This window comes from Brienomyrus brachyistius, chromosome 5 (genome assembly GCF_023856365.1).
Source record: "Brienomyrus brachyistius isolate T26 chromosome 5, BBRACH_0.4, whole genome shotgun sequence".
NCBI classification, from domain to species: Eukaryota; Metazoa; Chordata; class Actinopteri; order Osteoglossiformes; family Mormyridae; genus Brienomyrus; species Brienomyrus brachyistius.
In genome coordinates, this window is record NC_064537.1 from 481192 (window position 1) to 502944 (window position 21753).

The 21753-nt window shown below is 46.8% G+C and overlaps 1 protein-coding gene across 1 annotated transcript; it reads right to left on the reverse strand.

The window, feature by feature from the left end:
* Window positions 1-222: 222 nt before the first annotated feature.
* Window positions 223-21273, reverse strand: LOC125742310 (histone-lysine N-methyltransferase PRDM9-like). Its single transcript, XM_049014217.1, has 8 exons — window positions 21172-21273; window positions 20857-20938; window positions 20540-20692; window positions 18516-18784; window positions 14254-14321; window positions 13949-14145; window positions 13631-13846; window positions 223-425 (listed from the first exon to the last, which is right to left on the reverse strand). Exons 1-8 carry the CDS (start codon window positions 21271-21273, stop codon window positions 223-225), a joined length of 1290 nt encoding a protein of 429 aa, XP_048870174.1.
* Between the last annotated feature and the right edge of the window lie 480 nt (window positions 21274-21753).

A 21753-nucleotide genomic window follows, 5' to 3' on the forward strand; every position in this document is an offset into this window, starting at 1 on the left:
GGAAATGTACTGACAATTTAGACAGTATAAACTGAATGGACTGCTGTGTTGGTGAAATTGACTTCTATAGAACATGAGCATCACCACTGGTTTAAAAGGAGTTTTGAGTCCCTGTGAATAATCAGTTATTAATAAGGCAGAACCCGCAGGCTGCTCATTTACCGCAAGGCTGTAAGTGGCTGCAGGTCCCACTGAGCACCTCAGTGTGACTAAAGGTAAGTGTCATTGCAACTTCCTGTCCGCCCGTGGCTGCCGCCGCACGTCGGGCGTCTGGGGCTTGTTCGGGCCTGTCGCAGGACCTGACCGGTTCCCCTGCTGCTCCATTGTCTGTGGCAGCCCGGCCCCCGCCTCCCTGCTGCCAGCACCCCAGTGTGCCGAGAAACTGCCGCTCAGCCTCTCCGTGCTGCCAGGTTTCGGTTCTGCCGCTGCGAGTTTCGATCACCGCTTGGCAGTTAGGAGACTCGGCTCAGACGTGCCGGGTCCTGCCTCCACTCGCCGTGGCGACGTGTGTGCAGTGGCGGTGTGCTTGCCGTGGAGCGGTGACTCTGCAGTGGCCTCGATCTGCCTCCCCCTGCCCCCCCCTCAGACTCTGAGAGCCGACTATAATGACGCTTGTTACTTTGTTAAATACTTTGTTTTGTACTTTGTTCATTACTTAGCTTCTTTCTTTGTTTAATGCTTTGTTCCTTTCTTTGTCTTTTGATGGCTAGTAGGCCTCCTGCTACTGCTTTTCACTCCCGCATCAATCTGCGATGCGGTTGCTGTCACCCTCTGGCATGGGGCAGCATGCCGGCAACCTAGGGTTCACCCAACCCTGCCTGGTCCTCTACACATCTCTAGGGCCATACAGACCATCCCAAGTTACTATGAGGGTGTACTGGGACAGTGTGAGAGGTCACTGAATCCATCAGCCAAGATGCCAGGTGGCATAATCTTCATGAGCTGCAAATTAGCTTGTGTGGATGTTTATAAAAGTGGGACAGAGAGGAGCCTCTGAGCCTGAAATTGACACCCCTCCACATGTCCCTCCATGACCAAGAGACCACTAGGCTCAGGAGGGGAAACAGTGGCAGCAGGACGTGATGCGATCACCGCTGCCCGCTTTTACATTTCGCCTACAACATAAAAAATCTCATTTGAGTGAAAAGTCAAATTTCCAGTTTTTCATCTCCTGGGGCCATTGTGTATTAATCCCATGAAAAAGCCTGCTGAACAGGGCCCCGCCCAGACACTCCCCTCGCCCGCAGGCTCTCTCACCCCCTTAGGGTGCTGAGAACTCACCCATGTCAAGTGTGGAATGAGGGAGCCTAGGGGGCAGAGCATCCCAAACCGGTTCACACGCCTCCGCCCCCTCAGACTCCCACCCTGTCCCAACGTGTCTCTGTGTTACTATGTCACAGTGCAACCTGCTCTTCCCTGGGGGGCACGTGAGCCTTTCTCCGGACAGGGAGGGTCAGTTAGTGACATGAAGCAGTCTTTAACACGATAACAGACAGACGCTGAAGCCAGAGGCCTGTTATCTCTCGCCTAGTCAAACATCCTAAGAAAACCACACGTCAAACGGGAGCCTGAGGAGCAGGGATTATCCGGCACAGCCTCCCGGCTATGCTGGCAGTGCCAGAGCTCTGCAAACAGCTGGAAGCAGCCTGCTGCATGATAAGCCATCACTGTCATGTATATGCATCAGCACACACTGCACAATCATGTATAAACCATGTTCACTTCTCGCACTCTGTTTATCATACTATTTGTGAATGCTAGGGTAACTTTAATTAAACAGAATGGATTTGCAGTGGCTGCTGTGCCTTCAGAAAGCGCTCTGGATGCAGTAAAGACACAGTTGTACATTTATACCTTTAAAAAGTGCTTCGGATACAGTAAAGTCGCGGCTGTGCATTTGTACCTTCAGAAAGTGCTCTGGATGCAGTAAAGACACAGTTATCCATTTATACCTTTAAAAAGTGCTGTGGATACAGTAAAGTCACTGCTGTGCATTTGTACCTTGAAAAAGTGCTCTGGATGCAGTAATGACATGGTTGTGCATTCGTATCTTCGGCAAACACCCTGAATGCAGTAAAGATGGAGTTGTCTATTCACTGTGCATTTGCTCTTAGACTAGCTAAATCAGGCTGAAATGCGATTTTTCAAAGAGATGCAACACAGTCCATGTTCATTGGTGAGGGTCGCCCAACACAGGGGTGCTGCTAAGCATCTCTGGATCTCTGGTCCCCAGGTCTGGGTGTGAATGCACCAGTTTGCTTCGACATGCTGAGCTCCTGTGCACAGTGAGTCATTGAACGATACTTCACCATCAGCCACCCCGCCTGCCCATCCGACACCCTGGTCTCCCTTCTGATGCAATCTCGAGTGACGGTAATCGGTAGGGGGGAGGGAATCGGCTTCATGCCATGAGGCTCACTGACCTCGTACACTCTCCCTTCAGCGTCTCTCTTTATCCGCAGCCTGCCATGCTGCCATCTCAAGCACGCCAGGAATGAGCTCAGCCATGCGGCCACTCCTTCCGAGGCCACGCCCCCTCCTCCCCTCCAGGCTGAAATGCTGCGTTTTCATCGTTCCTGCACCTCGGGTGACAATGACAGCTGAGACAAGCCTCTAAGAAGTGTGGAGGTGTTGTGGAATCTACTGGGGGGGGGGTGCATGTGTGTTCTGTAAGTGTGCTACACACTGCCCCCCGCCCCAGATGGCAAGGACACACACATAGACTCAGGGTCCTCCACATGAAGGCTGTGCCATCGTTCCCTGAAGCACACTGTTTACCTCACTCTGCTGTAGAAGTTCAGTGACTTTGGAAGACAGTATCAGTAACAAAGGTCCCTCAATGAACCAAACTCTGCAGACAGGCATATGTCTGCCAAACGGGAGTGATATGCTTGGTACAGAGGAGCCCTTCTCTGTGGTGAGGCAACTGAACTGCATAGTGTGAAATGCACAGTCTTAACTGCTTAGTGTGAACTGCACAGTGTGAACTGCTTAGTGTGAACTGCACAGTCTGAACTGCTTAGTGTGAACTGCACAGTGTGAACTGCACAGTGTGAACTGCATAGTGTGCTACATGTGCTCCAAAGAGGATGGGCTGTGGGGTTGGGAATGACAGGAAGCCTCCCCAGCCTGGAAGCTGAACAAGGAGGATGTGAATAAGGTGGAAAACGTCAACAAATCAACCATGGAAAGCATCAAGGAATCAATGATCAATATCAGCAGTAGCCAAGGTTCAGTCCTTCACATCGACTGGCTTGTTATGGAACAGACTGAAATTCCCCAACAAGAAGATTCCCCTATATGAACATTTTCAACCAAGCAGCAGCACAGAAATGCTCCCTGGAATAACAGCAAAACAGACATGCAGACAGGCCTGGCTGGGGAGCTCCTGGGGGTGTGTGAACAGCTGGATCCTGGCTGTTAGCAGAGCAGGCAGCTGGCGATAGAAAGAGGCTCTCTGAGGTACCCGATGGCCAGGCTGCTGTATGCAAAACACGGACTACAGGCCCTGCTTCTCCCCTTTGGGCATGTAAACAGAGGCCCAGTGAAGAACCCCGCCCCGTCAGAGGGGCGTTAGAGAGCTAAGGCACTCCGATGGCCCAGCGTGTATTTCAGGTTTGCTGTTGCCTCGGGGTCTTTTGCTGTTATCCTCCAAGGGGGTGGGGGTGGGAGCAGATCCAGGAGGCCGGCGGGCCAGGCGTAGGAGAAGACAAGGAGGAGAAGGCGAGGAGAAGAAAGCGAGGAGGAGGACCGCTACCCTGGGCTGGGGTGGAGAGTGTTTCTCTGCTCATCTGAGACCGAGATGAGAATTAGCTCTTCAGAGCCAATGCACTTGAGAGTGAGCCAGAGCTCGTGTTTTCTCCAAACGCTCTCCAAAAGCTGTACCATTCGTCAGCCCGGGACCTTTCGCACCTGTGCACAGAGGCCGACTGTTCTTGGGAGAGTTTCATGACTTCCCCTTGTTGCCGTGCACTGTAATGACAGGCTGAATTGTTGATTGTATCCGCGTGGGGTTCGCCGAGCTTGTCATCATACAAGCACATCTCCTAGAGCAACAAGGATATAGACATTCAAACAGAAGAGTTTCTCAGTGCTGGGTGCCCTCCATGGGCGTGACACGCACCACCGGCTCCCCGGCTTCTGAGACTGCTATCACTAGCATGTATAAACGCACTGAAGTGGGTCCCAGCTGTAGCTCACTGTGTCCCTGGCACTTTAATTAAGAGAATAAAAGTGGCTGCAATTGTGATTTCACAAGCGCCTCTCTGCTGGGGCGCGGTGTCATGGCCGACTGACTTGTCTGACTTGCCCATGGGACATGTTTGGCTTTGAGCTGAAACTGCATGAGACTGATGGCCAGCAGACAAAGGGATGGGTGTTTGGGTCGAGCACGTTGAGTCTTGCAGGCAGGGATTTGCATAAGCTTGGTTTTGGGGGTGGCGTCTGTGCCACATAGAAACCGCTCAGCTCTATGGTGGCTACAGCTCAGCATGGGAGCCGCAGGCAGAGTCGCTGACCGGCAGAGTCGCTGACCGGCAGAGTCGCTGACCGGCAGAGTCGCTGACCGGCAGATCCTTCAGTCTAAAGATTTCTAAGGCAGTTACGACTCAGCTTTTCTAGTAGCATCTTGGTGCAGCTTTGAGACTCACTGCCCCCCAACCCTGAGTGAGGCTTTCCCATCTGGGGGTGGGGAGCTATTCCTATAACTATATTTATACGTGACATAACAGGGAAATGAGTCTCAGTCTGCTGCTACTAAATGAAATGTGTGTGAAAAATACAAAAGGCCCTGTTGGGTATTGGGTAATATAAAAAATCCTGTAACAAACACCGGCAACAGTAAAAAGCTGTCAGCTATTGGCTGGGATTCACACACTAGGAAAGGCAACACAGAAACTCTCACACCGTTACAGCCGAGTTATCTGGCATAGATTCCTACCAAAGCAAAAAATGAGGAACAGCAGATAAAACTGTGGAAATGCAGTGGAATTCCCCGCTAAGCCGCAGCACTTTTATGATGCCATCTGCAGTTCAGACCTGGTACTCCATCTGAAGCTAATCAGGTTTTGGCCTGGCCAGTATTTGGATGGGAGACCAACTAGGAAAGCTGGGTTGCTGCTGGAAGAGGGGCTGGTGTTAGCCCATCCTGTGGTCTGTGTGGATCCCAATGCTCCAGTGCAGTGACGGGGACACTGAGCTGTAAAAAAAAATGGTTCTGTCCTTTGGATGAGACATGAAACTGAGGCCTTGACTCTCTGTGCTCAAAAAAGATCCCTGGACATCTTTCAGAAGAGTAGGGGTGGTACCCTGATGTCCTAGCTGAAACGTTCTCACTGTAGCCCTTTGAAATCTGGCCTCCTAATCAACCCCTGTATCTGATTATTCAATTATTTCCCATAAATGTTGCCTGCTAATGATAGTGGCTGCTGGGCTGTAGTCAGGTGAGTATGTGTCCAAAGTGTCTTCTCGTGGAGACGTGGTGGGTTACTCTCTGTGACTCTTTACCTGGCTCTAGTAAAAATAGCCCTCATTTAAAACCAAGGGACGTAGAGAGCACCTATTTTCAGAGCTATTTTCTGAAGCAGCGTTTTGCCACAATGACCCTGAAATCATCCTATAAGCAGAAGTGTACAGAATAATGAAGCTATTGAGCAGCTGCACAACATGGTCACTGCTGGCCTGAGCCCCCCCGCCCCCCCCCCCGGCTCACTTCCCAAACGCCTACACTGCTGCCTTATTTCCCTTTCACGCTCTCACTCTGCTCCCCACCTTCCTCTTTTTTCACCTGTCCGCCTGACTTGCCTCGCTCCCACCTCCGTGTACCACGCCCCAGCCGTTTACCTACCCTGCAGATCATAGTCCTAACCTGCTCGACTTGAGCGCCCGCGGCTGTGAGTGACATGCATTCTTGTTGTGCTTTGTGTGCCGGAGTGGTTTAGGGCTGCCCCGAGCAATGGAGATGCGACAGTGGACGGAAACCGTGCTGCAATGAGGAACAGCAGTTCCATGGAATTGCCTTCCTGAGAGGCACAGAACAGGTTTGGTGGGCTCTGCGAATGAGGACAATGCTGTTCTGTGCTGCTCATGTCTCCAGCTGTACAGCTGCAGATCACTCGACTCTGCGTGAAACGCCACTTTGTTGAAGACAAAACTTTGCTGAATGTTTACCAGGAAGGGATTTCAAGAATTTCCCCCTGAGATCAACACATTTTATCTAATCTTACCTAACATAATTTGGTTGCTTTTTTATCCATCCATCCATCCATCCATCCATCCATCCATCACAGGTATTTTTGTGTCTTGTTTTTCTTTAACCACAACATGCAGTAATTTGGTGAAAACAACACACCATGTCTTGCATTTCTTCACACAGAGGAGCTCCTGTTCATACAGCACTTACACTCGCGCCTGAGCATTCACTGTGAACTCAGCTTAGCTGTTTGTAAAGTGCTCTTTGCCTCAGTTGTACCTTTTATTGGACAAAAGCATCTGCTAAATATGTAAATGTAAATATCATGTAAAGGGCGTACAGGGAGCAGTTGAATCATTAAATGATGCAGCACCACACAGAATTCCCCCAGTGGGACCTTACCTCAGATTCTAACAAACACGTGTAACTATATTTATATGTGTACACAAGTGTAACAGGATGAAGGACCTGTCCTTCATAGCTCTTTGCCTTCTCACCCAGCACCTACAGGGGGAGTTAAAGAGCATCCAATGTACTGCATTTTTGTAGTTATTACAGAAGACCGGGGACAACTGCTGAATTATATCTGGTATCTATTTACACATTAATCTGTATATTTTTAGTATGACGTTTCAAAAGTGTTTTTGATGTAAGTCTTAAGCAGAAGACGTCTTAAACAAAAGTGTAGCGGACATATAATCGAGGTTAGATTTGGAAGTGGGATAATGCGCTACAGTGCAAACCTTATAGTCAGAGAAAATGTTTAAACGATCTTCATGTCAGTGTCAAACTATGATATTACTATCAAAGTGTATTAGCTTAGCCTCATCAAAACTTATGAACTCAGAGTATGGTGCAGAGAGAAGTGACGATCGACTAGTGGCTCCAGAACAGAAGAACGGAACTAACCAAGCACACTGGTAACAAATAAAAAAAAAAAATCAAAGATCACAAGGGGTCAGAAATGAGGGGAAAACACTACAGACTGAAACATAAATAAACCTACACAGGGAAACAGGTAATACAGAGACTAGAACTAGGGAAACAAGCAGAGAAACACTGATAGAACAAATCACAGTGAATGACTGGCACTTAAATACACTGATACTGAGGACTAACAAAGGACAGGTGTGAATAATCAAGAACAACCAATCAAACAGCAAAGCAGGGCAACAGGAAACAGGGGGAATGAACTGCAATAACAGAGTGTTGGAGAAGGGAACCCTAACAAACACTAAGACTAGGAAAAGGACTAAACAGGTACAAGCAGAAGATAATAAAGCAGAGCACAAGCACGCTAACTGAGAACAGGGAAGCGATGATAACTAACGAGAAACACTAGGGAAAAGAAACAAAGCAGATGAGGCCTAAAACCTACAAGCACTCTGAGCCACTCACTCAACCCATTAAGCTACATGGTGGTCTGGGGAGTAGAGAAAACACACTGGGCTGGAATAGCAAGGGACAGAGTGGGGGGGGCAGAACTGGCTAAACAGGGAAAGGTCAGAGGGTGGGGTTGGGTGGGGTCAGGCGGGCGCTGACCCTGACAGTACCCCCCACTGAACACGCAAACACAGGGTGTGTGAGGGTACCACCAAGGCCAGCAAAAGGGACAGAACAAAAACCAACTAAAAAAAACTGGAGGGAAAAAAAAACACTAAGAGTGACCGGGGAACAGAACAGACAGAGCCAAGAGATCATACAGAAGAGGAACAAAAACGGAAAGAGTAAATATGAGGATCTGGGAAAGGACCACAGGATAAGAAAACAAGGGTGGGGACAGATCTAGGGGACCGGGAACAAATGAAGTGGGGACTGAATGTGGGAACCGAGGGACAGCAGTAGGGATGGACGTATTGAGGAAAGGACAAGGAGAAGATAGATCGGGAACAGAGATAGGGGCAAAATGTGGAGAATGAAGGATAGGACCAGGAACATAAGGCAGGGACCAGGACGGAGCAGGGGAACCAGAAGGGATGGGAACAAAAGCAGCATGTGAGGAAAAGGACCAGGTATCTGAGACGGGGACCAGGACGGAGCAGGGGAACCAGAAGGGATGGGAACAAAAGCAGCATGTGAGAAAAAGGACCAGGTATCTGAGACGGGGACCAGGACGGAGCAGGGGAACCAGAAGGGATGGGAACAAATGGAGCAAGGTGAGGAAAAGAAGCAAGAACCTGAGATGCAGACCAGGACGGAGTACGTGAATCAGAAAGGACGGGAAGAGGATGAGGAAACTGAAGGGCAGGACCAGTAACATGAGGCAGGGACCTGGATGAAATAGGGGAACTAAAAGGGAAGGGAACAAAAGGAAAGAGATGGAGTAGCAGGCTTGGGAACAGAGTAAGGGACTAGGAATGAACAGGACAGGGATAGGACACAGAAGGATGGTGCATGTGGACGGCCATGGGCCTGGATCAATTAATGACTGGATTTATTGGTGGCATAACCTGGGCAAGGGTCTGGAGATATAGGAGAATCATGTGATCTTGTTTATCGAATGATTGTCTCTCCCTGCGCTTTAACCTTGCTATCGTGTTCGGGTCGGCACCAACCCGTTTGTAAGTTTAAAATGCATAAAAGCGCCACATAAATTTGTGTACTGCATCAAGACTTTTGACTTTGTCAGGAACCTCTATTTAAACAAAATATTTTAAAAAATTCACTAAATTATAAATGCTCTGGTCAAGATTGTAACAGCTCTGAGTTTCCAAATTGCCCATAGGTCTGCATCTATGTGTGAGTTTGCCCTGCGATGGGATCATGTTCCATCCTGGGTTATCCAGTCCTGCAGATATTTTTAAAGTGCATATGCATTTTAATTTTAATACTTAAACATCATTTAATTTATTCTTTACTCCCACACTCTGCATTATGACAAAACCGAAATAATATCCAGCAATGATGGATAAACTCTACTTCCTCCAAGGAAGGCATGTGGTTTTCTTTCCCCAGTTGAGTGCAACAGTTATCCACCTTTACTGTAAACAGCATAGGCAAAGCCCTGCATTCTCCTCTTGAGTCACCTGACAGTTTGCCAGAAAGTCTTTAAAGGTAATCAAAAGCCGTTTTCCATGGGTTAGCTTAACGGCTCCCACAACCAGGGTTTTGCTTCCACAACTGCCAAAGCAACATTTCATTTGGCCTGTCGGTACCTGTCATCTGCCTCTGGAGTCGCACAAGCTAACCAAACTTGAAAGGCTTCCTTCTTCAGCCTGACAGCTCCCTTTATTGCTGGTGTCCACCACTGGGTTTGGGAATTGCCACCACAACAGGCACTAACAACTTTACAGCTACAGCTCTGCACAGTTGCCTCAGCAATAGAGACTCAGAACATGGCCTATTTACACTCAATGTCCGCTGACTCCCTCAGGATGCAAGATAAGTTCTGCTGGAGATGAGCCATGTCCTGAAGGTGCTGGGAGGCACAAAGAAACCCTAAAGATAGTCCAAGAGCTGGTTAACTCCAAAGGGAACTTTATTAGAGTGATTAGGACAAGCAACAGAGTAGCAATGACTAGACTGGGAAGCACAGGATAGAGGGGCACATATATACACTGAGAATAAACAGATGTAGGGTATCACAATGGATCAGAGACGATCAAACACAGGTGAGGGTGATAAGTACAATCAATGAGGGCTACATGAGAGGCAGGTGTAAGTGATATGGAAGAGACAGCTGGCTGGACGTGCACAGAAACGGGACAGGACCCGGGGAGACAGTTGGCTGGACGTGCACAGAAACAGGACAGGACCGAGGGAGACAGCTGGCTGGACGTGCACAGAAACGGGACAGGACCGAAGGAGACAGCTGGCTGGACGTGCACAGAAACGGGACAGTACCGAAGGAGACAGCTGGCTGGACGTGCACAGAAACGGGACAGGACCGAGGGAGACAGCTGGCTGGACGTGCACAGAAATGGGATAGGACCCGGGGAGACAGCTGGCTGGACGTGCACAGAAACGGGATAGGACCCGGGGAGACAGCTGGCTGGACGTGCACAGAAATGGGATAGGACCCGGGGAGACAGCTGGCTGGACATGCACAGAAACGGGACAGGACCGAGGGAGACAGCTGGCTGGACGTGCACAGAAATGGGATAGGACCCGGGGAGACAGCTAGCTGGACGTGCACAGAAACGGGACAGGACCCGGGGAGACAGCTGGCTGGACGTGCACAGAAACGGGACAGGACCGAGGGAGACAGCTGGCTGGACGTGCACAGAAATGGGATAGGACCCGGGGAGACAGCTGGCTGGACGTGCACAGAAACGGGACAGGACCCAGGGAGACAGCTGGCTGGACGTGCACAGAAACGGGACAGGACCGAGGGAGACAGCTGGCTGGACGTGCACAGAAACAGGACAGGACCCGGGGAGACAGCTGGCTGGACGTGCAGAGAAACAGGACAGGACCCGGGGAGACAGCTGGCTGGACGTGCACAGAAACAGGACAGGACCGAGGGAGACAGCTGGCTGGACGTGCACAGAAACGGGACAGGACCCAGGGAGACAGCTGGCTGGACGTGAACAGAAACGGGACAGGACCGAGGGAGACAGCTGGCTGGACGTGCACAGAAACAGGACAGGACCCGGGGAGACAGCTGGCTGGACGTGCAGAGAAACAGGACAGGACCCGGGGAGACAGCTGGCTGGACGTGCACAGAAACAGGACAGGACCGAGGGAGACAGCTGGCTGGACGTGCACAGAAACGGGACAGGACCGAGGGAGACAGCTGGCTGGACGTGCACAGAAATGGGATAGGACCCGGGGAGACAGCTAGCTGGACGTGCACAGAAACGGGACAGGACCCGGGGAGACAGCTGGCTGGACGTGCACAGAAACGGGACAGGACCGAGGGAGACAGCTGGCTGGACGTGCACAGAAACAGGACAGGACCCGGGGAGACAGCTGGCTGGACGTGCACAGAAACAGGACAGGACCCGGGGAGACAGCTGGCTGGACGTGCACAGAAATGGGATAGGACCCGGAGAGACAGCTGGCTGGACGTGCAGAGAAACAGGACAGGACCCGGGGAGACAGCTGGCTGGACGTGCACAGAAACGGGACAGGACCGAGGGAGACAGCTGGCTGGACGTGCACAGAAACGGGACAGGACCCGGGGAGACAGCTGGCTGGACGTGCACAGAAACGGGACAGGACCCGGGGAGACAGCTGGCTGGACGTGCACAGAAAAGGGACAGGACCCGGGGAGACAGCTGGCTGGACGTGCACAGAAAAGGGAGAGGACCTGGGGAGACATGATAATCCAAATTAGCAATAACACAAATAATTATAATACAGTTAATGTCAATAAAAATTTGCTTTTCTCCCCCGGTGGCCTTCCAACCATTACAAGCAGTGCTGAGACGGAAAGTATAATGAAGACACTGATCAAGAGAGGTGGGGTTGTACTTTGATATAAAATTGATTAAAAACAGTTTTTTAAAAGAAGTAACCGTACACACCCTGTATGAATGACATAATTGACTAGGTAAGTTTTGAGAATCGTCTTAATTACAGCATATGACATTTATTGTTTTGTTACAAAATACTGTTTTGGTTTGACTCCAAATGTGAATGAGATGTTCATGCCAGTTACCATACATACTGTAACGTTACTGAACTCAAAATCATGACATTTGAAGCAATGCTACTTCAAATGGTGTCTGATCCACCCATCTACATTCTTATGGTATAGAAACCGCCTTGACCATACACATCGGTCCTAACTGAATTTGGGGAACTTCTCACTGACTTAATCATTAATTTAGAGAATATTATAATATCTGTAGGTTTCAAGAGTGACTGATGCCTTCAGCCATGTTACTAGCACGTGATGGGACCAATGCACATCACACACTAGACTTGATTTTCACTCACAGAGTTCATGCTCATGATGCACAATATATGGAGAAAAGCATTGGGACACATTACCATAACCCCCCAGGAACAGGACATCACATTCTAAATCCATGGGCATCAATATGTATTTGGTCCCTCCTTTGTAGCTGTAACAGCTGTTACTGTTCTGAGAAGACTTTCCACAACATTTTGGAGTGTCTCATCCGGAAGAGCACTAAAGGCCTGGTTCGCGATATCCATTCTAGTTCATCTCTAAGGTGTTCGATGGGGTTCAGGTCAGGGCTCTGTGTGGCCATTCAAGTCCTTCAAGACCAAACTCATCCACCTATGTCTTTATGGCCCTTACGGCACAAAACAAAAAAGGATGGAACAGAAAAGGACCTTCCCCAAATTGTCCCCACAAAGTTTGAAGCATAGAATTATCCAAAATGTCTTGATATGCTGAAGCATTAAGAGTTTCTTTTCACTGGAACTAAGGGCCATAGCCCAACCCCTGAAAAGCAATCCCATATCATTATCCCTCCTCCACCAAACTTTCCAGTTGGCACAATGCAGTCAGGCATGTAACATTCTCCTGGCATCTGCCAAACCCAAACTTGCCCATCAGGCTGCCCAAGAGAGAAAAGTGTGATTCGTCACTCTACAGAACACATTTCCACTGCTCCAGAGTCCAGTGGCAGTGTGCTTTACACCACTGCATCAAAGACTTGGCACTGTGAAGCTTGCAGGCAGCTGCTCGGCTATTGAAGCCCATTCCATGAAGCTCCCAGAATCTACACTGGAACTCTGCAGCTGGCAACCTTATACTATTATTTTTTAGTCTTGCATGGAGAGAAATCGAAGAACCTGAAAGAAACCCCATTTCCTCAGGGAAACACATGTACTCCACACACATGTTGCTGGAGGTGGAGACTCAAACCTTGCTCCTAAAGGTGTGAGGCAACAGTGCTAAGAGCTGTGCTACCGTGCTGTCCGCCATCCCTTGTGTGAATCCATCGATGTTTCTTTAGGGTTTCCAACTGACTGAAGCTCTTCCAACACTGGGAACACTGGTAGGGCTTTTCCCCTGTATGAGTCCGCTGGTGTCTTCAGGGGTCCTAAATGCCTGAAGTTCATCCCACACTGGACACACTGGTAGGGCCTCTCACCAGTGTGAATCCGTTGGTGTGCCTTCAGAGGTCCTAAATGACTGAATTTCTTTCCACACTGGTAGAACTCATATGGCCTCTCCCCAGTGTGAATCCTGGTGTGTCTTTAGGTTTCCTAAATGATTGAAACTCTTCCCACACTGGGAGCACTGGTAGGGCTTCTCCCCTGTGTGAGTGTGCTGGTGTGCCTTTAGATGTGCTAAATACCTGAAGCTCTTCTCACACTGGGAGCACTGGTAGGGTTTTTCGCCTGTGTGAATCCACTGGTGTCTCTTCAGGGTTCCTAATTCACCGAAACTCTTCCCACACTGGGAGCACTGGTATGGCCTCTCTCCTGTGTGAGTCTGATGGTGTATTTTGTGACTGCTCTTTACACTGAGAGTATTTTCAGCCCTGGATTCCTGTTGAGCTTTCGGAGTGTCTGTACCCGCTTCATTCAAGGTACTGAATGTGTCTGTTCTGGGCTGAGAGGCACTGGGGCCAGCAGAAGATGGGAAATTCTGGGATGTGTTGACAGATCTAGCCATCAGCTGTCTGACAAACTCCTCAGGGTGAGATCTTTTCATGTGTCCGTGCAGGTAAATCTCCGCTGTGAAGGACAAGGAACACTGAGAACAAGGGAACCCTTGGGTGGATTTATCTGCTCTCCTTGCTGGGGGCAAGAGAGAGACAAGTCAGTGAGTACTGTGGTGAGGCAGGGTTAAGAGAAATAAGACAAAATAAAAAGACAAATGATGACAAACACAGATACCTTGTGAATAGCACTTTTTACTCCACAAACAGTCAAAGGTGATGCCCAGGTCCTTGGCGTGATCTTCTGCGTACCACACCAGGAGCTCCTGCCCGGGAGCAATGGGCTTGCAGCAGCGATATAAGATGTTCCCTTTGTGCTGGAAGGCCACCAGGTTCTGCTCCTCCTCATCACGGGCACAGTTCACATATCTGATACACAGACAGGGTGAGTGTGTGCATCAGTTGGAGAGAGAATAGACGTGGTGTATGTATTATTACTGAAACATGGATGGAAAATCATTAATGATGTTATCTCACCTCATCCAGTTAGAGTGTGTTTCTCTCCTGGCATCAATGTATGTCTCACACCATTTGCCCTTGTAAACCTGAAACCACAGGCCTGTAAGTACTAGACATCACCCCAGTTGAGTTATGCCAGCACAGAACTTCCAACTGATAACTCAAATACCTAGCTATATGCAGGAAAATCTATGTTATTCCGTTATAAACCTAAAATTAGCTACATCAAAAGCGTTGGGGAAACTTGCAAACCCTACGGACTAGGGCTGAATGATTTGGGAAAAATATCTAATCATGATTTTTCTGAGAGATATTGCGATTGTGATTTGATCTGTGATGTAATTTTTTAAGTCAAGGTTTAGTTCAATATTCAGTGTATAATAGATTTAAAACACATTACCACGTGAGATACCATCAAAAAATGAACTGATCTATATGCTAACGCAAGGATGAGAAAAATGAGAAATGCTTCAAACTTTTTCTATGGTAATTTATTTGCCAAACTTGCCGGGTCGCTAGTGACCTGAACATGGTGGGTTAAATGGTACATTTGCAAACAGCGTTACACCGCATTTTTATCTTTGGTAAAGTAATAGTGTTTCCTCAAAAGTACACAAGGGTTAAATTAGCAGAGAACAATCAAACAAAACATTCACCACATAAGCTGTGACTGTGTTATGGTAATAATTATAAAGATAAAAGAGATACGGATCATACAGCTAACACTGCTAATAATCATGGAGTGATTATTATGACGGAATTGCATGGCTGAGTAAAATAGATTTGCATACTTGTAATTCAGTTTGTACACCCGTGCAGAGATTACCGCATGTGTATTTTAGTTTTGCACACCTGTGCAGCAATGTTTGTGTTTACAAACCAGTTTTGCACCCTTGTGCTTTCAAAGTCTTTTGATTTGCACATACACTATTTTGCCAAAAGTATTGGGACACCCCTCCAAATGTTTGAATTCAGGTGTTCCATCACTTCCACAGCCACAGGAGTATAAAATCAAGCACCTAGGCATGCAGACTGCTTCTACAAACATTTGCGAAAGAATGGGTCTCTCTCAGGAGCTCAGTGAATTCAAGTGTGGTGCCACCAGTGTAAGTCCAAATGTGAAATTTCCTCACTACTATATATTATACGGCCAACTGTTAGTGGTATTATAACAAAGTGGAAGTAATTGGTAACAACAGCAACTCCGCAACAAATTGGTAGGCCAGGTAAAATCACAGAGCGGGGATAACGCATGCTGAGGCACCAACTGTCTGCAGAGTCAATAGCTACAGACCTCCAAACTTCATGTGGCCTTCAGATTAGCTCAAGAACATTGCATAGAGAACTTAATGGAATGGGTTTCCATAGCCGAGCAGTTGCATCCAAGCCTTACATCACCAAGACACTACAGCAGTGGAGACGTGTTCTCTGGAGTGACGGATCACGCTTGACAAACCAATGGATGAGTCTGGATCTGGTGGTTGCCAGGAGAACGGTACTTGTCTGACTCCATTGTGCCAAGTGTAAAGTTTGGTGGAGGGGGGATTATGGTGTGGGGCTGTTTTTCAGGGGTTGGGCTTGGCCCCTTAGTTCCAGTGAAAGGAACTCTTAATGCTGCAGCATTGGAAGCCATTTTTGGACAATTTCATGCTCCCAACTTTGTGGAGGAACTTGACTGCCCTGCACAGAGTCCTGACCTTAATCCGACAGAACACCTCTGGGATGAATTAGAGCAAAGACTGTGAGCCGGGCCTTCTCATCAAACATCAGTGCCTGACCTCACAAATGCTCTCCTGGAAAAATGGTCAAAACTTCCCATAAACACACTCCTGAACCTTGTGGACAGCCTTCCAAGAAGAGTTGAAGCTGTTATACTGTAGCTGCAAAAGTGGACCAACTATATATTAAAGCCTATGTATTAAGAATGGGAGGGATGTCATTAAAGTTCATGTGTGTGTAAAAGCAGGTGTCCCGATACTTTTGGCAATATAGTGCATTTTCAGAAGCCATGATACAGCTATGAATTGGGATCACAGGTGCATCAACAGGGAAGGAGATTTCTTCCTGTCCTAAAGGCGTGTGAATGAACCAGTATTTTGACTGTTAATTTTTTTGATTATGTACCAATTATAAGATGTACACAACCACAGAATTCTGTCATAAAAATCACCCCATGAATAATAGGACCTTTCCGTAAACAATCTCCGACCATGAAATATTTAGGGAATTCACTTATAGCTCAGCAGAGGAATCAAAAGTTTTTTGCACCTGAGAATGTAATGTTTCCCTTGGGTTTCGTGTGGTTGTTGTTTGTGGGTGTATATTTAGTTGGTTTGGTCTAATTCTGATTGGTGAGCATGATTGGCACGTGAGGAGCACGGCACTTCTGATTGGTGAGAATGACTGTCACGCAAGTAGGATGGCACTTCTGATTGGTGAGAATGACTGTCACACAAGGAGGATGGCATGAATTTATAAAACAATTCTCACTACAACTTTAAACCCTGGGTCAGACGTACAGTACAATGCATATCCTAAATTGTAGCCTTTGCGACTTGCTAATTGCGTTGTTTTAAATCTCAATTTCGATTTGAAATTGATAAATTGTTCAGCCCTACTACAGACTATTTACAAGGCAATAAAACCATTACATGCAAGTAAATGCGTGTACATGCATCTTGACCTGAAAATCTCACTCCAGTCAGCTGACCAAAGTTGGAAACCAGGCTATATGCAAATATTCCTTAAAATTAGGGCCGAACAATTTGTGGAAAATATATAATCTTGATTTTTCTGACACACATTGCGATTGATTTCTGATTCAGTTTTTTCTAAGTCAAGCTTCAGTTCAAATATTTAGTGTGTTATAGATTTAAAACATATGACTCAGTACTACCACCTGAGATAATGTTTTGATGGTAACTGGTCTACATTCTAATACAAGGATGGGAACTTAAAGATATGAATTGCTTCCTACAACCCTTGTGTACTTACCTTACAACACATAAAGGAGAAATGCAGGGAGGTTTAGCGGCGGATGGTAAGACACATACACGGCTGGTAGTTATATAATTGCTGGAGATACAAGAGGATTGGTCATGATTCATGCATGACAAAGGCAAGGGCACACAACAATCAGTAACACAACAAGTACTTACAATAACACCACAAGAGGCTATATATCTCTGAGCATGCTCTGTGTTGTTAACAGGCTCTGCTATGCTGAACCATCTCGCCAGCGCAACAACATATATATTTAAAAATTACAAGTAACAGTAACTATACAAACTTTTATTGAATACCTCAGTCCTGAACACTAATGACAGTTTCTAAACAAAATGAATATTTTACATCATCATATGGTGACAATGGTCATATGATTTATTGTGGACGCTGTTCCCAAATTATGCTACGTAATCTTCACCAGCAACAATTTACCCTCCATTTAAGAAGACACATCCCTCGCGAACAGCTAATGATAACACAACAAATGCCATGGGCATGACCAGGCCACACCCCAAATAAGTGGTTTCACACTTGATTACCTTCATAATATACGGAGTATATGAGTAATTCATAATATGTATACCATGTGACATATCACAAAAAAGGTGAAGGAAAACTCCACAATACAGTGGTACCAAATGGGATGGAAAAGGACTTTCGCCTTATCTGTGTTTTCTGTAGACATCTGATTGGATGGTCTCACCTCTAGTTGCTTGTACTCACCTCCTCTACAATCTGATCTCTGAACCAATCATTTTTCATTCTGCCTTCAGAGAATTTTTGTGTAAGTAAAACTCCCATAAGCAATTCATTTACAGCTCAGCAGCAAAATATATATTCATGGTGCAGAAAAATACTAAGTTTTCCTTGGGTTTCATGTGTTTGTTGTTCATAGGCGTATATGCAGTTACCTTGCGGCACTTCTGATTGATGACTAACATACAAGGAGCACAGCACTTATGACCGGTGAGAATGACTGTCAAATAAAGAGGACGGCATGAATTTGTAAAACTATTCTCACAACAGTTTTAATCCGTGGATCAGGTGGGATGAATAATGCACATATTAAGTTAGAGCCTTTGTGATTTGCTAATCACATAATTTGAAATTGTGATTTTGACTTCAATAAATCAATAAATTGTTCAGCCCTACATCAAAGATACATAAAGTTATGTGACCCGTGTCCCCAAGGCTCTAAAGTATAAAGTAGCAAGACATGAATTCCTCATGCAGTTATAGATACATCCTCGTCACTGCTGCAGGCTTAGTCTTACCACCCAGGAGTAGCCGCTGTCAATGGCTTCCTCTTTGCCAGTGTCTTCTTCATAGGGCCTGAAATGCACTCCTCTGGGCACAGTCTGCCCCTGGCTGAACACCCCTTGGCCTGCCCCAGGGATACTGGATGGACTAACCTCTAAACCAGGGGGCAGAGTGAGGAGGGCCCTGCCAGGGACCCCTACAAGTGCAGGAGAGTCAGGGATGAAGACAGGAGGACCATGGACCTCACACTGATCAGTGAAGGAAGACTGGAAATCCTCACAATCTGATGAAGAAACAACAGGAATGTGGATTATATACACTAACAGAGGAAATACTACACGATGCTCTACAGTCCCTGTCCCATCACAGGAACATTGTTCAGGAAGCAGGAACATCTGTCATGTTCCCACCACAGGAACTCGGTCTGACGGTAGTTCCTGAACCCTTTACTCTGGGTTGGGTACTTTTTGGTTAAATGAAGAAGTACTGGGGTGAGATTCCCAATGATAAACTTGCTGATTAGTTGAGTGCAAGCACTGGCTCCAACTTGGAAGTTACGCAGTGAGAGAAAGAGAGACAGAAGTAACGGAACAAAAATGAAGCATCATTTATTGTTATAGATCGATCCGCTGGCCAGATTTAATAATGAATTATGAGACTGTCACAGGCTCCATAAAGCCATACCATGAGCTACTACTTCAAGACCTCTTCTGACTCGAGTTGCCAAATCTCCTATATTTCATGGGATCATTGCACATTGTAAAATAAAATGCAGCATCCTGTTTTGAACCAATACGGGATGCGTGTTTTCCCCATTTTTCAGACCATGTGATCGATCCACCCCCCCCCCCCCCCCCAATAACTAATAAATAGCAAAATGACTTGTTCATCCTCCATTGTTTTGGGGTGGCAGTGTAGTTTCATCACCTGTGAAATTACATGTGAAGTTTACTGTGTTAGCTAATAGTTATTTAGCATTTAGGCCACAGTTCATGTTCCGGTTTAGATGGCCCAGCAGCTTGCAATCAAGAATGTGGAACTCGTTTATAAAGGCTTTGGACTTTGGGATGCATAAAGAAATATCATAACAAAAACATTGCTTAAAAAATGCGCACATTCACAAATGGTTCAATGTAGTCATATAAACATTTTAAAGGAAACAGAAAAAAGCGACACCTAGAGTTCAGATAGAAAAGTGCATCCCAGTCACACGCAAACCACTCACGGAGGTAATCATCATCTTTGGATGTGGGTTTATCATCACGGGGAACATCCTTCGACCGTAAACCACTCACGGAGGTAATAATCATCTTTGGATGTGAGTTTATCATCACGGGGAACAAACTTCGACCGTAAACCACTCACGGAGGTAATCATCATCTTTGGATGTGGGTTTATCATCACGGGGAACATCCTTCGACCGTAAACCACTCACGGAGGTAATCATCTTTGAATGTGGGTTTATCATCACGGGGAACAAACTTCGACCGTAAACCACTCACGGAGGTAATCATCATCTTTGGATGTGGGTTTATCATCACGGGGAACAAACTTCGACCGTAAACCACTCACGGAGGTAATCATCATCTTTGGATGTGGGTTTATCATCACGGGGAACATCCTTCGACCGTAAACCACTCACGGAGGTAATCATCATCTTTGGATGTGGGTTTATCATCACGGGGAACAAACTTCGACCGTAAACCACTCACGGAGGTAATCATCATCTTTGGATGTGGGTTTATCATCACGGGGAACAAACTTCGACCGTAAACCACTCACGGAGGTAATCATCATCTTTGGATGTGGGTTTATCATCACGGGGAACATCCTTCGACCGTAAACCACTCACGGATGTAATCATCATCTTTGGATGTGGGTTTATCATCACGGGGAACAAACTTCGACCGTAAACCACTCACGGAGGTAATCATCATCTTTGGATGTGGGTTTATCATCACGGGGAACATCCTTCGACCGTAAACCACTCACGGAGGTAATCATCATCTTTGGATGTGGGTTTATCATCACGGGGAACATCCTTCGACCGTAAACCACTCATGGAGGTAATCATCATCTTTGGACTCCACTCCCTCGGTGTACAGTATCTTTGGTGTGCTGTTCAGACTGCGCCCACAACTGCGGCTGTTTATGTTCATAGTGTGCTCACACTGCAGGCTCTCTGACATACCTGAAGTGCAGAGTGTAACACAATACTGATGGTTTTAAAGGACAACTAGAAACACAAACTTTATTACCACCAAATGTACCAAAACAGCTGCAGTTTTGGTCATATGTGTCGGTAGCTGGACTTGCCTGGGTTTTGAGGTTTCACACTCAGTTTGTTTCTCCTACCTTGATTCCCATCAGTGCTTTTCAACAGAAGAGAACCAGTCAGCTTCTCCTCAGTCACTTTCTGAAACACTGCACTCTTCATCTACCAAAAACCATGCAACAGGGGAAAATGAACCATTCATTTAATAGGATTATACAAGCTATTCTTTTTTCTTATTAGAATAACAGCAGCAGAAACCAAACACAAAGTTCTTTTTGGATACCAAACTCCATTTATTTACACCATATTCTGGTGTGGTCTACAGTTGGTTGCTTTTGAGATTAATGCTTTAAAGTGATATAATGATGAAGCAGCCCACTGGCATTTCATTTTACCTCGGGGGGGCTGTCCTTCGTGGCCCCCACACCCACAGACATCAGGTATTCTGGCTCCTCTTTTTTAACCTCTCTGACACTCTCATCAGGTTTCTGGTTCATGCTGCAGTCGGTTTTACTACTGGAAGATGTCAGCTGACAAAATCAAAATGACATTGTGTACCAGTTAATCAGTGTATTATAATACACAGCTAGCATCAGCCTGGGTGAGCACAGACAGACCATTCTCTCCCGGCCTGCAGCACGTGGCTCTGATCTCACAGGAGGGCTCCTGCTCTGAGCAGACCACCTGAATGGAGGGTGGACACCCCTGGATGCTGAAGTCATAAATGAGCATTTCAGGCAGAATGCACCACATTATTGCAGACATACAACACTCCTACTTAGTGTTTGGGTAACACCTATGCTTTAAAGATGGTATCACATGTCACGCCGGGAGTTCAAAGTTAAAAGTTCAAAGATATTTTATTGTCAATTCACATTTTATGTGCAAGACATACATGAAAACCGATATGCTGTTTCTCAATAAAATGCAAATGGTAACAATAAATAAGGCAGTTGTGCAAATGGTAACAACAGAAC